Genomic DNA, 16,678 nt, shown 5'->3' on the forward strand with positions numbered 1-16,678 from the left:
TTGTATGAGCCCCTAATAAAATGTTAAAAAATAAAAAAATAAAAAAAAATAAATTAAAAAACAAAACAAAACTTGAATCTCTGCATGGTTGTCTACTGCTATTAAATATTTGCATTTTCACTGCTATTAAATATTCTTGTCTTTTACAACATTCACCTTCTACATGTGACCACCCATAGTATGAATGACCTGGATGCAAGATAATGTAATGAGTTAGCCTGGGTAGACTAAAGAAACAGATCCACAGAAACTCATATGTAAATAAGAGAGAGATTTATATAAAGTTAAGTGTACATTAAGAAAGCATCCCAACCCAGTGCACTCCAAGCCCATATGTCCAACACTGATCTACAAAGTCCTCCTCAAACTCACAAAACACATGCAATAATGTTGAATGCAGGAAGAAAGCCGAATCAGTGAGCATGTAAGTATCTCAGCGCTGGCAGGGGTCTCTTGCGCCTTCTCCAGCACCCAGGGCTGCATGGGGATAGGTCCATGTGTTTTCTCCTCAGGGGTGTCCCGCAGGAAGTGAGTCTTGCCAGTTGAGGCAAAGAACTGGGGTCTGACCATCAGAGAATGAGACCAGAGAACAAAAAAGGCGAGGCTCACTGAGCCATTTATCTCTCTGTCCTTCAATTAATCCCACATGTGTTTATTGGCCACATTGGCACAATAAACCTTAACTCTCTCATGTACTAACAAATTTTTTTAAGAAAATTAAAGTATAAGTGGAAAATAGTTTTGGAAATGATAACATTCATCTTCAATATCAACTTAAATGTGTCATCCATTCACTCATCATTAATTTAACAAATATCATATACTGTAGCTTAACACTAGAGTGTGAATTACCTACGTCTACTGGTTATATTTCCTTTAAATTTCAACAAAAACTGCAACTAGAATAAAAAGTTTTTAAGTTGTAACACTGTATACTGTATAGGCCATAAGGCTACTAAGTTCTTAATGAATTCCCAAAGGGTAACACGGAAACCTTACTAAAAGACTCATGATGACAAAGTAAAACACTTTTAAGTTCGACTATCCTTGATTCTTAGCTAAGCAATTAATGAAAAATTTAAAAAACCACTTGTAAAATGTTCTTTTGTATAGCACAATGTGAGAATATTAGAAGACAAGATTAAAAAATTGAGATACAAAAATAATAAAACTAAGTAAAAGGTCATCATCACTTTAAATTAATTTTAATAAAAACATTTGGAAATCATAACAAACAAATATGGTAATTACAGCCATATTTGTTCTTTAATAAATAAATTATTTTTATACTGGAGCTTAAAACCTTATAAACGTTAGGTTGGAAACTAAGTGATATACTATAGCAAACCTTTCTCTACAGTTCACTTGAATATACTTTATTCTCGGCCAGGAATGAGTGAAATTCCAATTAACATAAATGGTCCAATAACCCAAAGAAAGTGATTGTGACCACCGACTTATTCCACTTGATGAGTATGTATCAATATAAGGTAACTACTTTTCATTTCTATTGACACTATAGTGAAAGATACTAATTGGAATATTTTTACTTTGAACTATACTAAGAAGGTGCTCTTACTGCAAACAAGTCAATACTGATTCATAGTGAGCCCCTGTGGATTTTCGGGACAGTAATTGTTTTTTGGGAGTTAGAAAGCCCAGTCTTTCCCCTGCAAAGCTGCTAGGGAAAGACTGCTGCAGGGTGGTTTTGAAATGCTGACCATGGATTGCAGTCCCAAACATAACCACTATACCACTAGAACTAGTCCAAAATAAACAGTTATCAACTATCCTAAGTGAGTTTTCTTCCTCTATTACTTACAACAATCTTGTGTATATATATATATTTCTCAGAAAGTTATATAATGCTGAGGAGATTATCTAGATGTAGATATTAAAATACATCACCTTCCAAATCCATTTCTCAACAGGTAATATGTGGCTTTGTGGTTTATTAGTTCATAGATACTCAAAAAATTCCATACAGTATTGTTTACACCATATAAACTCATGTGCCTGAAACTCCAAGGTTTGTATACTGCATAGTGGTTGAGACTAAGGGTCCTGGAATCAAGGGGTAGTTATCGGGTGCCTTGGAGTTCATTCCAATTCATGGCGTTCCCATGAGACGGAGTGATTTTTACAGAACCAGATTACCTGGTCTTCCTTGACAGAACGGGTGCCGAGTTCGACCCACCGCCCTCTCCATTGGGAAATGAGCACATAACCCCTGCGCCACCAGGGCTCCTTACCCATCGCTGCGGACTTGATCCAACTCAGCGGCCCTTGCCAGATGGAGTGGAGCTGCCGCAGAGGGATTCCCAGGCTAACCCTCTAAGGAAGGTGACTGCCACGCCTGCTCCCAAGGAATCAGTGCTCCTAACTTAAGCTCAAATCCCACTTCTTTTACTTACTAGGTCCATGACCTTGGGTGAAATATCCAACTTTGATGTGAAAATTTTCGCATTTTTCAAATATGAATAATAACACATTGTTCTCACCAACCAAATAAGCTAGTAATCGCAAGACACGCTGCCTGTAAAAATAAGTATAAAATCACTTTAGAAACTATTGCTAGCGCCATTAGTATTACTATTTGCAGAGTTATGTTAATATTCTTTAGCCTGTACTTTTGACTAGATTTCCAACCATACAAAAATACCCTAGCTTAGATAAACTGGTGCATTTACCGCCCCCCTCCCCTCCCACTGTTTTCTCCACCTGTGCTTCTGGGCTTCCTCTTTAGAGGCTTTCTATTTCAAAATGATCTCCCTCTTTACTTCAATCCAAGAAAACGGCCCTAATCAATCAGCAGAGCTTAAAGTAAATCTTGAAAAGTCCCTTAGGACTCAATCACTAAATATTTTGCTTGTCCCGCATCTATAGACAGACCTGGGTATTATACATGGGATAAGTTTTTTAAAAATATATTGCTAGTAGGGTTTCAGTTCATACATGCGTGAGTTTTGCTCTGTTTTTAGGGGTTTCAATGTGTTTTGGAGATCAGTGGATAGCTGCAGACAAGTTCTCTTAGCAATACACTTGTCTTAGACTGGTTAGGGTGCCTTCAAAAAAAGTCCAATCCGAGATCCCTGCTTAGAGCAGCCAATGCACAGGGAGGACCGCATGGCCAGCCCCACTATGAGACACATCACTCACTGACCCAAAGTCCTACAGGGAACAGCACTGGAGACACAGTGTAGGAACTGCGCCCGATCTGACCCCACCACACCAAGCCAAAACACTAAGGGCGTGCAACAGAAGAGCAAGGGGAGCAGAGCAAGGAAGTCCAGAGGGAAGACCAAAAATAGACTTCGGGGGTCAGGGCGTGGCACTCCATCACTCCTAAAGGTCAAGAAACAGACCATGAACTATTTACAGGCTTTTCTCTCTTTTTTGTGTAATTGTTTTGTTTTGTTTTGTTGCTTTGTTTTGCTCTGTCTTGTTTTTGTACATATTATTATCTCTGCAGGTCTATCTAGATAAGATAGGCTGGGTAAACAATCTGGAGGAGAAAACAACAGGACCAACGATTTTGGGGGGACATGGGAGAGGGGTAGGTTGGGGAAAGGAAGTGGTGTTAACAAACCCAGGGACAAGGGAACAACAAGTGATCCAAAATCAGTGACAAGGAGGGTGTAAGAGACCTGGTAGGACTTGATCAAGGGCAATGTAACTGAGAGGAATTACTGAAAACCAAATGAAGGCTGAGCATGATAGTGGGACAAGAGGAAAGTAAAAGCAAATAGAAGAAAGAACTAGGAGGCAAAGGGCATTTATACAGGTCTAAATACAGGTATGTACATATGTAAATATATGTATATATGATGATAGGGAAATAGACCTATGTGCATATATTTATAGGTTTAGTATTAAGGTAGTAGATGGACATTGGGCCTCCACTCTAGTACTCCCTCAATGCAAGAACACTTTGTTCTTTTAAATTGGCATTCCATGATGCTCACTTTCCCGACACGATTGCTGAAGACAACAAAGCGGGTGCATAAGCAAATGTGGTGAAGAAAGCTGATAGTGCCTGGCTATCAAAAGATATAGTGTCTGGGGACTTAAAGATTTAAAGATAAACAAGCGGGCAGCCATCTAGCCCAGAAGCAACAAAGCTCACGTGGAAGAAGCACACCAGCCTGTGTGATCACGAGGTATTGAAACAATCAGGTTTCAGGCATCAAAGAACAAAAAAATCATATCATTGTGAATGAGGGCGAGTGCAGATTGGGGACCCAAAGCCTATTTGCAGGCAACTGAACACCCCCTTACAAAAGGGTCGTGGGAAGGAGATGAGCCAGTCAGGGTACAGTGTAGCAACGATGAAACATACAATTTCCTCTAGTTCTTAAATGCTTCCTCCCCACCCACTGTCATGATCCCAATTCTACCTTACAAATCTGGCTAGACCAGAGGATGTACACTGATACAGATAGGAACTGGAAACACAGGAAATCCAGGGGTTCAGACCCCTCCCCTTTAGGACCAGTGGTGAGAGTGGCGATACTGGGAGGGTGGAGGGAAGGGGGAGTAGAAAGGGGGAACTGATTACAAGGATCTACATATAACCTCCTCCCTGGGGGATGGACAACAGAAAAGTGGGAGAAGGGAGACGTCAGACAAGACATGACAAAATTATAATAATTTATAAAAATTATGAAGGGTTCATAAGGGAAAGGGTGGTGGGGAGAGGGGGAAAATGAGGAGCCAATACCAAGGAGTCAAGTAGAAAGCAAATGTTTTGAGAATGATGATGGCAACAAATGTACAAATGTGCTTGACACAATGGATGGAAGTATGGATTGTGATTAGAGTTGTACAGGGCCCCGATAAAATGATTTTTTTTTTAAAAGAAAGAAAATTATATATGGCTAAGAGTTGTGTGAAAGTGTCAAATTGGCAAGGGGTGGTCTGCGGCAGTTACATAATCTGTTGTCAATTTCAGACTATTAAGAGTGAAGGGTGTCAGACAATCTAACACATGACAAAATAATAATAATTTATAAATTATCAAGTGTTCATGAGAGAGGGGGAAGTGGGGGGGAGGGAAAAAATGAGGAGCTGATAACAAGGGCTCAAGTAGAAAGCAAATGTTTTGAGAATGATGATGGCAACAAATGTACAAATGTGCCTGACACAATGGATGGATGTATGGATTGTGATAAGAGTGATATGAGCCCCCAAGAAAATGATTAAAAAGAAAAGTGAAAAAGAGTGAAGGGGTAGAGTTTAGCCTGTCAATTAAGTCCCAGATTGATAACCTCATTTAGAGGCACTAAGGAGATTAAATAGCTCACTGGAGGCGGGACACACGCTCATTCTCTGGGAGACATTCCTGCTGACAAGACACATGGAATTACACTAATGCCCCGAGCTAGAGGAGCCATGTAGAGACCCCCTGCCAGCGCTGAGATGCTTACACACATACTGGATCCCTCAAGACTTCCCTCGGACTGGCCTGCGATCTTCCTGCATTTGGCATCATTGCATGTGTTTCGTGAGTCTAAAGAGGAATTTACAGACTGGTATCGGACATATGATCTAATATCAGACTTATGGACTTGATCTGGAGTGGGCTGGGATGTTTTCTCAATATACAACTGCTCTTGTATATAAAGTTCTTTCTTGTACACTTATGAGTGTCTATGAATTTGTTTCTTAGTCAAGCCAGACTAACACACCCAGTTACTGTCTTTATAGATTTACCTATCCTGGATTTCATATACAGAAAAACATACCCAAAATAAAAGAGAAAACCCTCAACTGAAAAGAAAGTAGAAAATATTAAAAACTGGAGAAAACTAAAAATGGATCAAGGCAAATCAAATGATAAGGTATTACATTTTAACCTAACAACACCTGCCACAATCAACTTTACAATTAATGCTCTCTAACAAGGTTATTCACAGCCCTGGACTACAGTCAGAGGGGAATCACCAAAGGTTGAATCCACATGGGTACCCTGCAAATGGATTTTAGGCTTTCACTGTCATCCATAGGTGGCCTCAAATCTGCAGGGGTCAGTATCTCAGGATGGAGGAAAAGGGCTAAGACCAACCAGTCCATGTCATAGAACACAGTTTTAAAGTCACCCAAATCAACAGACACACCTACAGTAGAGATTAGCAAATTTCACTGGAAATTTAAGTCAAGAGGTGGGAGGCAGGCATGTTTGTTTCAGAGAAGGTGATGACATTTCTGTTGGGTTAAACCAGATGCGGCAACTTGCCACTGGGAAAACAGTGCACATTACTTGTACAGACCCCAAGGTGAGAACACACCCAAGATCATGTTCCTAACTGGACACTTTTGACCTAGTTCTATCCAGCCCTCGGTGACCCAGGCCACATGCCATAGACAACTGGGACTTTCGACTCTGCCTTTTCAATGTGCACAACACCCTTCAAAGGTCACACCAGAAGAGTAAGACTTGGAAATCCCACCAAGTGACCTGGACTTTACCTTAAACTCACCTGTAGCAGATTTAAGGAACTGACCTAGTCCCTTGAACTTAAGGCAGAAACACTCTAGTACAGTGGTTCTCAACCTTCCTAATGCCGTGACCCTTTAATATAGTTCCTCATGTTGTGGTGATTCCAAACCATAAAATGATTTTCGTTGCTAATTCATAACTGTAATTTTGCTACTGTTATGAATCGGGTGACCTCTGTGAAAGGGTCGTTCAATCCCCAAAGGGGTCGCGACCCACGGGTTGAGAACTGCTGCTCGAGTATGTGAAGTAGCAGACAACAGTTTCCCAAGGTTATGGTCACTGGACTTTGACTCGGATCTGTTCCTGTGAGGGTGTCCAATGTATGGTGGCCCAGGGCTAACTTATATTTATTATTTTCATGCTTTCTTTGCTTTTTTTATGACATGTGTTAGTCTAGCAGGCATGATTTTGCCTTTGTGAATGAATGTTTCTGAAAGATGTGCCCTATCCCCAAGCATCACTGTTTGTGTAAACAGTATTTGGTCACTTAAACTTTTAATCTGTACATGTCAACAACTCAGGTATTGTGGTCTAAAGGCTGGCCTATACACATATATAATTTCCTTTTCTCAATAGTGTTTTAAATTCTATACCATTTACTAAACTAATGATACTATCAATAGAATTAACTTGTGGGGATGACTTATAATGCTCACTGTAATACACTCTAAAATTATAATGATGTCTCTAAAATCACCCAGAGAGAGCTACATAAACCATAGATATATAAATGGACTTTGGGCTTACATTTAATCATGCCCTAATCTACGAATAATTAGTTCTTATGGCATGGCCCAACTTGATATTCACTCTCATGGTAAGATCACTGAAGATGTGAGTGCTATAGATTGAGAAGTCAGGTGGTGCCAGGCTATCAGAAAGAATAGCATCTAGAGTCTTAAAGGGTTTTCTAAAAACAATTAGCCATCTAAACTTGTCTTATAACAAGTAGGCAACACAATCCCTGTGAGACATGCTTGCTGACAAGACACATGGAGCTACGCCAGAGCCCTGGAGCTGGAGGAGCCACGTGGAGACCCCTGCCAACGCTGAGATGCTTCCACTACCACTGGATCCACAACTTTCTGCCCACTAGCCTGTGATCTTCCTGCATTTGGTGTCATTGCATGTTTTGCGAGCGTCTGAAGAGCAATTTACAGATTGGTATCAGACATAAGGGCTAATATTGGACTTACGGACTTGATCTGAACTGGGCTGGGATGTTTTCTCGATACACAATTACTCTTTGATATAAAACTCTCTCTTAGACACATATGAATGTCTATGAATCTGTTTCTATAGTCAACCCAGACTAACACAGGTGTGAGCATAGTTCTTTTGGAATTGCAAAGGAGTAATCCTGACAGATTTTCTCAAAAGACACAGGACAATCACTGGAGCTTATTAAGAAGATCTTTGAAGAAAATGGAAAACGATATTGGATGTTTTTAATGTTTCTGATATCAACTTGTCATGCTGAATATTTAAAATAACTGCTAGTTGAGTGTGGTGGAGTGAAAATTTTAAATTTAATACCACAAGTCTATCTATGTCTCTGTAACTCCCACCAAATGATTGGGCGTGACTATGCAGATAGGGCATACAAAACACTAAGAGGGGGTTGGACCGTTTTAGTTCCCATGCCCCTTGGCTACAAAAGGATCAGCCAGCCACTTTTGAAGCAGGAGCAGAAAGAGATCACCCACGACCATTGGAAGAAGCCCCCAGAGAAGCTGTCTGCAGAGGTGGAGGCCAAGACTAGAGGCACCAGAGGTGGAGGCAAGGAAACCATGAGACAGAACAAAGGAGTGGCGCTGATACTATGAGATTGTGAGACAGATGGAGGCAGGGTTCAAGGGACCATATGACTAAGAGACTGAGGTGAGAGGAGAGAGAGAGAGAGAAAGAGAGAGAGAGAGACTTAGTTGCTGTCTGAGGAGATGTGTTGTTGTGAAACAATGACCGTATCCTTACTGTTTTCTGAACCTGGCTTGTGATAGACTAATAAACGGTCCCTCACCCCCGCAAAGGGCAAAAAAACCAAGCAGGTCGCTCTATATTCCTCAAGAGATATTAACTGAGTTCACACAGAAGCAGCACTCCGTCCTATGTGATCCAAGATTATAAATAATAAAATCTAAATCCAGATGAAAGAATAGTACCAGAGCTTAAATTCTGAATACCCAGTTTTGTTTTGTTTTAAGTAAAAACAGAAGCAGTATTCACAAATAAGTATTATCCTCTTCCAAATTAATTTCTTTTATTTATAAGAAGTATAGCCAGATGGCTTGTGAGAAAGTAGGATGGTGTGGCTTTACGTACTTTGGACATGGGATCAGTTCCTAGAGAAAACACCATGCTTGACAAAATCAAGAGTCAGCCAAAAGAAAAAAAGAAGGAATATCCTCACGGAGCTGGATTGACAGAGTGCCTGCAGCAGTGGTTGCAAACACAGCAATGCGTGTGAGGCTGGCACAAGACAGGGAGGGCAGTGTCTGCTTCTGTCCTCCATACGGTTGCTATGGAATCGACTCGGCACTACAATAACATTCACCATCCTGTCAGTGTCCTCTCCTAACGCAGCCTGTTTTAATGATGATCAAATGTGAAAAAGCTGCTTCTTATTCCAAGCTATAGAAAAATTATACACTAATTATTAGCATTAGACTGATCTCTTAAAAGGTAAAGATGAAAACAAAGTGATGTGGCTTGAAGAAAAAAGAGTATATCAAAATCTAAAGGATATCTGTTTATGTTTAAATATTAAGAATTCTTTAATTCACTATCTATTTAGGTCTAAATTCAGCCTGGTTAGCTTTCCAAGCGGAAACTACAGAGAAACCCATGTAAATTTGTGTAACGAACCAAGGAGTTGTATGTTTCAGGAGAGAAGGAATTATATCCATCCTGTTCATAGCTATAGCCCCAGCATCTAGCATAGAGCATTCCCAAATAAATACATGCTGAAAGATTGCATAGTCAACACGGCGTCCAAAGACAGATCTCAATATTCCTATAGCGAATTATATTTTATTTCCTCATTGTTCATTGTTACGAGAACTTCCAAAATAAGATATTCAAAATGACGAACTTGAATCGCAGCAGCTAAAAAGTGGTATCCACATATTCTCACATATGTAAGATAGGGAACGATTTGCCTTATTAGAATTTCTTGGGAACGGTTTACTATGTTAGGCAAATTTTCTTATTATATTTTGAAAACTCTAGTTCTAGTACATTCAAAGTCCTCATTTCCTTGCACTGTAAAGGCTACCATTACCAGGCATTCTATTTTTCACCGCCCTTAAGTTTTTGCCGTGAGCTTTAGCTGATGAGATTCTTTGATTTCCTTACCCTGGTGTGGATTCTTTTTATAACTACAGATCTTAAAAGTGACACTAGCTGCTTTTTGTCTCTTGAAGGCTTTGGGGTGCCCCCCACCCCCATCTCTTCAGGATAATTACTTTCTGTTGTGCCTTTTATTACCATGTCTTTTAGGATCCCCTAACCTTCTACACTCTTGGGCTTTATTTAATAGTAAGCTCCCTCCTCCACTCTCCACACTAAACCATGCTCATTAGGTTTCCTAATCCTCCGTAATTTGCTTTCATGAAATCCTGTACCTTTGAGGTGCCGTGTTCTATGGGCCCATTTCCTTCTTAGAGCTATCCCAAGCAGCCCAGAATCAACAAGCGCTAAACATTAGCCTATTTACTTTCTCAGCCGACATGACTCTCCAGGAAAAACACAAACAAAAACTTTGTACTGAATGTTTATGGGCCATGAAACTGTACCATTTCACTTGGCATTTCATTGTCTCACAAACATTGCCTGAGAAGATTAGGGCCTCAGATCACACTGTGGACAAGCTTTAAAGTTCTCAATTTACAGGATTCGGGTTCGTCTTGGTTAGAAAGCTATTCTACTTTAATCCAACAGAAATAACAGTTTATTAATAGTTAGTTAATGTTGATTCAAGTCCAACTATATCTTGGCCTTAGACCTCGAAATGCAAAAGAGAAACCCCTCTTTTTTGTTGTTCTCCCTGTTATTCTGCACACGCTCTGCTTTTCCCAATGGCATGCTTTTTGGAAGATGTGTGCCTAGTCTTTAAATTTGACTGCTTCTTGTTTACGAGTACACTTCTTTACACTGCCTTCTCTTCCATTCGCCTCACCACCAGGACCTTTGCTGATAGCTATGGATATGTCCACGAGAGCACCTATTTTAGATTTTTTTACCCCCCTTAACTTCTAGGAACCTTAGTTTAAAAAAAAAATCTTGGAATTGGATTGAAAGAATTATTGAAGTTTCCAAATGTGCTAGTTTATTCAAGCAAAGTTTACACTTCAACCCTATGCATGCTAACTTGTGATCCTCCCTCCCCATCCTGATGATAGAAAGCAAAGCCAGTAAGTTCTTTATTTAATTGGTTTGCATCCACATGCTGACCTCCAGGGCTCTGTTTACATAGTCTATCATGCAAAATGCTCCACAGTTCTCTGCCTCTTTCAAAAGCATGTTTCTCCTGAGATTTGATATATAGCGTTCATGTTTAGTCACTACATTAAACTCAATGCTCTACTTCCTCCAGTATCAACTAACTTCCCTTCTTGGGAGGCGGGGAGAAGAGCAGAGCTGCTTGCTACTTCTGAACATAAAAGGAAATTTGTTTTACTCTCTTAGTAAAAGTACCAACTCTACACAACTTTAAGCAAGCAAGAGTAGTACATTACTAGAAAACAATATTAAAATAGAAACTTAAAGCTTCTTTAGAAAGAATCTAATTTCTGCTCTCAACTGGCAGTCAAAAACCTTAGGTGGTTGAGTTATAAACCAATAGAAGTGGTTTTTACTCCGTATATACCTCAGTTTATATAGAGAGAACACAGCTAGATGGAAGCAAAAGTTTTAACTACATGAATCCTGAGAACTGGAACATTCCTGAGGTTCTCAAATCAGAATTAATCTATATATCTGCCTTCAAATTGAAGAGTTTTTTTGTTTGCTTTTTAGCCACACAATTCACCACAAATAAAACTGTCAAAATCTTGTTGACTGATGTGGACATGGTGATGGTGCAATTCTTTCCCTAAAAAGGTGTATAATGATCCAGATTCCTGAAATCTTAAAAAAGTCAGTGAGCCCTTTCTATAACTCTAGGCAATTCCTAATTTTCAGATTTTAAATGAAATGTATGTATTTTACTTTAAAATACTTTAAGCAAAAAAAGAAAACAAGTGAATCAAATATGGTAACCTATTAACAGGATTATCTTTATGTCTTCACTCTTCTGTAGGCCTGAACATTTTTCATTATAAAAATTTTAAACATTTACAAAAACACAAGGCAAATGTTTATGGATTTGCTTTTGTGGAGGAGAAAATGATAATTTTTCATTCTAAGACAAATTTTTAATTACTTTCTAGGCTGGTCACTTTTATTTATAGTCAACCAGTGAAAATTTTTATCATGTGCTAACAAGGAAAACTGCCTTCCTCTCTCTGGAATCTCCCTCCATAGTCTGAAATACATTTATACAAACTGCAAAATGTTGCGCAATAACATTTTGGGTAATTTGTTGGGTCATTTCCCTGAGAAATAAAGCCTGTACCTGCCTACACACATCAAACATCACTTTGAACCCTTCCCTTTCTGGTTAGTCACCAGTCATCCTATGCATTCTATTTTAAAATCAATTTAATGGGGCTCATACAGTTCATCGCAATACATAGATCAACTGTGTAAAGCACATCTCTACATTTGTTGCCCTCATTCCCAAAATTAGCCTATGCATTCTTTAAGGTTTTATTTTTCTGAGTGAGATTGATGTCTTCCTTCATTTAAAAACCAGGAACCCTTCGGAAACCCTGTTACAGCTGTAACTAAACTGGTTTACTCTCTGCATTTGAGGAACAATAGAGAATCTGAAGCTATTAAAGCCATACTTTTAATTGTTCCAAGATATACCTGTATCATTGCATATAGAATCCCAAAAATTAAAATTCTGGCTTCCTTTGTCATGATCCCCTCATTCAGTAGCGAGCTAAAAGACCTTTTTTTTTAAATTACATGTTTCTTCATTTCAACCCACCTTAAATTTTTCTACGACATATATATAGTACATACAACATTAAAAATTAAAATCATCTTTAAATCAGTATTTCGCCTAAGACTTTTCAGAGTACAGAACTTTGTAGTTTTCAAAGGCATGTAGATGTCATCTATGGTAGGCATTTTGAAAAAATTGGGCCAAGAAAAAAATAAAAGTGTCATGAACAAAATCTTTAGTCATAAGAGTAAAAGATGTGTGTGCTTGTGCAGATGTTTTAACTATTTTCATGATAAATATTAAACATCGGTATAGGAATATAGCAGTGCTTTAATTTGGATTTGAAATTTTAACATAAATCATGTGATTCTGACAATAGCTGCCTGATATTTCAGTTTTATACACTGTTTCCAAGTTCTTCTTTCAAAGTGAGCCTCGTAGATTCTTTTTAAGCTATATTCCAGATCCTCTTCCCAATGACCAATTTCTGACTTTATTGTTCATGATTTAAGTACACATCAGATTACAATAAAGTCATAAGTCCTAAATAAATATTTGATGACTGGGTGACGATGATAAAAAGACATGTATTTTTTAATGTAAGAAGTCACTCTCTCTATCAGTGTTAAGGAGTATTCCGCAATCACTTACTCTTAATCATACTTAAACTATTTCTACTATTGGAGAGAACTTGTCAGTCTATTTTGAGCCACCTTCCCTGAATCAGGTGACCCCTCCTAGTGTACCTTCAGGCTCTGTCTAGTCAAGGCTATTAATCAGAAAAGCCTTAGTGTCGCTGGCATCTGTGAGGAGAGATCTCAAGAACACATGGAAGAGAAAGACTCTTGGAATTGTGGTTCTCAAACTTAAGTGAAATTGTAACTTAAACAACAGACTTCATATTTAAAGGGTTTCACCAAGTAGTAGAAATTCATAAAGCTGTACAAGAAAAGATGAAACATATGAAGAAAGTGCATCAGCTCTATCAAAAAATGCCACTATCGAAATAGCACTTAACACCACTAACAAAACAGAAGAATAGACATCGCTTGGTTCTTTTCTGAGCGTAAACAGCATTTTTTAAATTTAAAAATAGAACTAAAATCGAAGTCGATATGCTTATAAATTGAAAGTGATTTTTAAAAATTATTTCCTCCTGAAATTAATTAATTCCTTTGTATGTACCTAACATGAGACTTTTCTTCCTTCCTTTCTTTCTTTAATTGAAAGCAGCATCAGACATTCTGAACAACATAAACACATTTCAGAATGTGACGTGAAGACAGCGCCAAGTCTCAGGATTATATAGCTAGTCATGCTTCATGAGAAGAAAACATCCATGCGTCTGAGATGCCACCATTTGTGGGATTGTAAAATTTCCCCTGATAGATACATAAAATAAGGGCTTAATCTGACCTTAATTGTCTGTCTCCCTCCAACAATAACAATAGATATCGAATAAATAATCAACAACTTTCTATTTTTCCTGGCTGAAACTAATGTTTGCTGGATTTATGTGTTTATCACCCGCATTTGATAACAAATCACTTGCAGAAAATATTCAGATTATTTAGGATGCTTTGTCCACTAAACAAGTAATATTCTGTTCTGAGCAGTGCGGATGTGTAACCCCCATCTCTGCTTTAAAAATTAGCCTATGTAGATAGCATGCATTTAACGCCTCTTGCAGACCCATCACAAAGCCCAAGTGAACATCCTTGCTTATGATTCACAGCAGCCAACAGCCCTGCTTTGAGGCTGGGCCCATGTTTTAAAGAGACTGCCCAATCTGTTTAAGATCAAAATGGTTCTTGAGCTGATGAATTACTCCTTAGAGAATAATGTAAATAAAATATACTCAGAATAACATCATTAATGAAAACATACCTGAGCCAGAGTCAAATTTGGTTTCTGATCTGCAAAGGAAAAGAAAATTTTTAAAACATAAAAATTTTTTGAGCAATAGTTATTTCATGGAGGGGGAAAAAGGATGAAATAGTTAATATTTTTCAGCTCACTGATCAACAAGTAGAGTACCATTCTAAAATGCAAATACAAACTTTTCTTGAGCATTTTTTTTACTTGAGATCATTTTCTTTTTTTTTTTTAATCAATTTATTGAGGCTCATACAATTCATCACAATACATAGATCAATTGTGTAAAGCACATCTCTACATTTGTTGCCCTCATTATTCCCAAAATTCGCTTTCCTCTTGGGTTCCCAGAATCAGCTCATTTTCCTTTTTTCCCTTTGCACTACCCTAGTCCCCGTAGACGTACACATTTCATGCAGGTAGCACAATGCAGAAAATATTTAAGCTTGTTTTTGAAAGAGGATAAATTATGTGGGGAAAAAACGCCACATATCTTCAGATTAACTTGTTTCAGTAATAGAATGAAGCAACACGGAAGGGGAAAAAACAATTTGTAATTATCCTCTTTGCTTATTATTAAAGATTTTCAATTTATCAGCACCAAGTAATTTTTCACTAAGCTCTTAGCAAGGAGTGAATGAACCTCGTAACCTCATACATTTAATAAGGAGGGAAAAAATGCTGAACCCTTGTGGGAACACTATGTTTCAGATATAGGTGAATACTGGTTTTAAATTCAGAAGCCTTTGAAGCTCTCGGTTTGGCTGTGGGAAAACTTCTGTTGGGTAATTACTCTCAAGATGCTGCTGATCTGCTGTCAAGCAGAATTAACCCTCTGACGAGGCCTATCTACACAAGCTACTATGAGACAGCATTGTCTACACTGAACTCTCAAACCAATTAGTGGGCATGCTCCAGTCGGATTTATATCCCACGTTAACAATCGCTAGTAGATATGTTCACAGCTGCCACAGCACGAGACAAGCACCAACCAGCAGGAGTCCTGTGAAAGGATGGTCCATGGACAGAGACGTTTTTTCCAGGGGAAATGTAGTTAACTAAGTGGGAAAGGAGGTTCCTTTGAAATGATGCCAAGGTACCAAAGCATCTTTGGAAGAAGTGATTTTCTTTACCTAAATACGCTTCACGAGAAATCAAAGAGAGGATAAAAATGAAAAGGGTAACAAGAAGCTTCCTTAACTATAAAAATTCCTTTTCTTAAGTATGCTTAAGTAAATGTTCACCTGATGTCCACACAGTGTCAGCAACTATGTAAAGAAATTATGATTGCAACCATGATTGTGAACAATCAACACTGCAATCCTGGTCTACTTTCTCCCCACACCCTGGCCTCATTCGTAAAGCCTTCTTCTTGGATGTTCCTGCCTCATATTGCAGGTACAAACTCATTCCTAATTTTTAGCCCTCTCTCCTGTTCTGTAAGCCTCCTCTGTATTCCACAATCCTGAGCAGAATCATAAATGGATACCTTATCCTGGTGTCCATTGACTGGCTTCATTGTTTATCTTCCCAACAAAACTGTGGCACCGTATTAACCTCAGTCCCTACAGCACCTAAGTAATGTCTGGTACTTCTGTTGAGCACAACTTCTGCATGGCTCTCCCTGGATTCCTCTTCCTTACAGCGTAAGTATTTCAGAATTAAATAAAAGCCCTCCTCCTGATCTGTGTCATTTTTATTACCCCCTTTATTCCTACTTTACAATCACGTTTACGGAAAGGATTCTTGTCGTTAGCTGCCATCTTAGGTTGTGAGAGAGAAGCCGATAGTAAGGTCAGTAGAACAATTAAGTAGCAGGAGCCTGTGAGGCTGCCACTTGAATTCCACACTACTGTATCTTTTAGACACTCTTTTTTTTAAGTTTTGTCACAGTAGTTGAGCCTGTATCTTATATAACAGCAATAGTCACAATGTTTTTTAAAGGCTTAAACTAAAACTTCTCATTTTTTTAAGCCTGAAAATGAAGTTACCATCAAATCAAACACCAGAAAGGATAGATATTATAATTCAAGTATCATAGAGACTTAAATATATATATATATATATACACACACTTATTTATTGAGTTAGTAAACTACAACATAATAGCCGTGGAGACAAGTGATAAAAAAATAATCCTAATATCTGGTTCTTCAGAAATTTTAGGAAGTCAAAGACTCACACAGGTAAACTCATAAAACAAAAATGTACATTAATGTTGTTGTTGAATGCTGTTCAGTCAGTTCCAACTC

General features: G+C 38.4%; 1 protein-coding gene across 1 annotated transcript in view; it reads right to left on the reverse strand.

The window, feature by feature from the left end:
• Nucleotides 1-16,678, reverse strand: part of MSRB3 (methionine sulfoxide reductase B3) — a 138,671-nt gene that overhangs the window by 61,640 nt on the left and 60,353 nt on the right. Inside the window, exon 4 of the mRNA XM_004700801.2 lies at nt 14,439-14,467. Coding sequence (XP_004700858.1) covers nt 14,439-14,467 — 29 coding nt within the window. The remainder of the gene's footprint in view (nt 1-14,438; nt 14,468-16,678) is intronic.

The sequence above is a fragment of the Echinops telfairi genome, unplaced genomic scaffold (genome assembly GCF_000313985.2).
Source record: "Echinops telfairi isolate 266 unplaced genomic scaffold, ASM31398v2 ScPeMD7_2;HRSCAF=8, whole genome shotgun sequence".
NCBI classification, from domain to species: domain Eukaryota; kingdom Metazoa; phylum Chordata; class Mammalia; order Afrosoricida; family Tenrecidae; genus Echinops; species Echinops telfairi.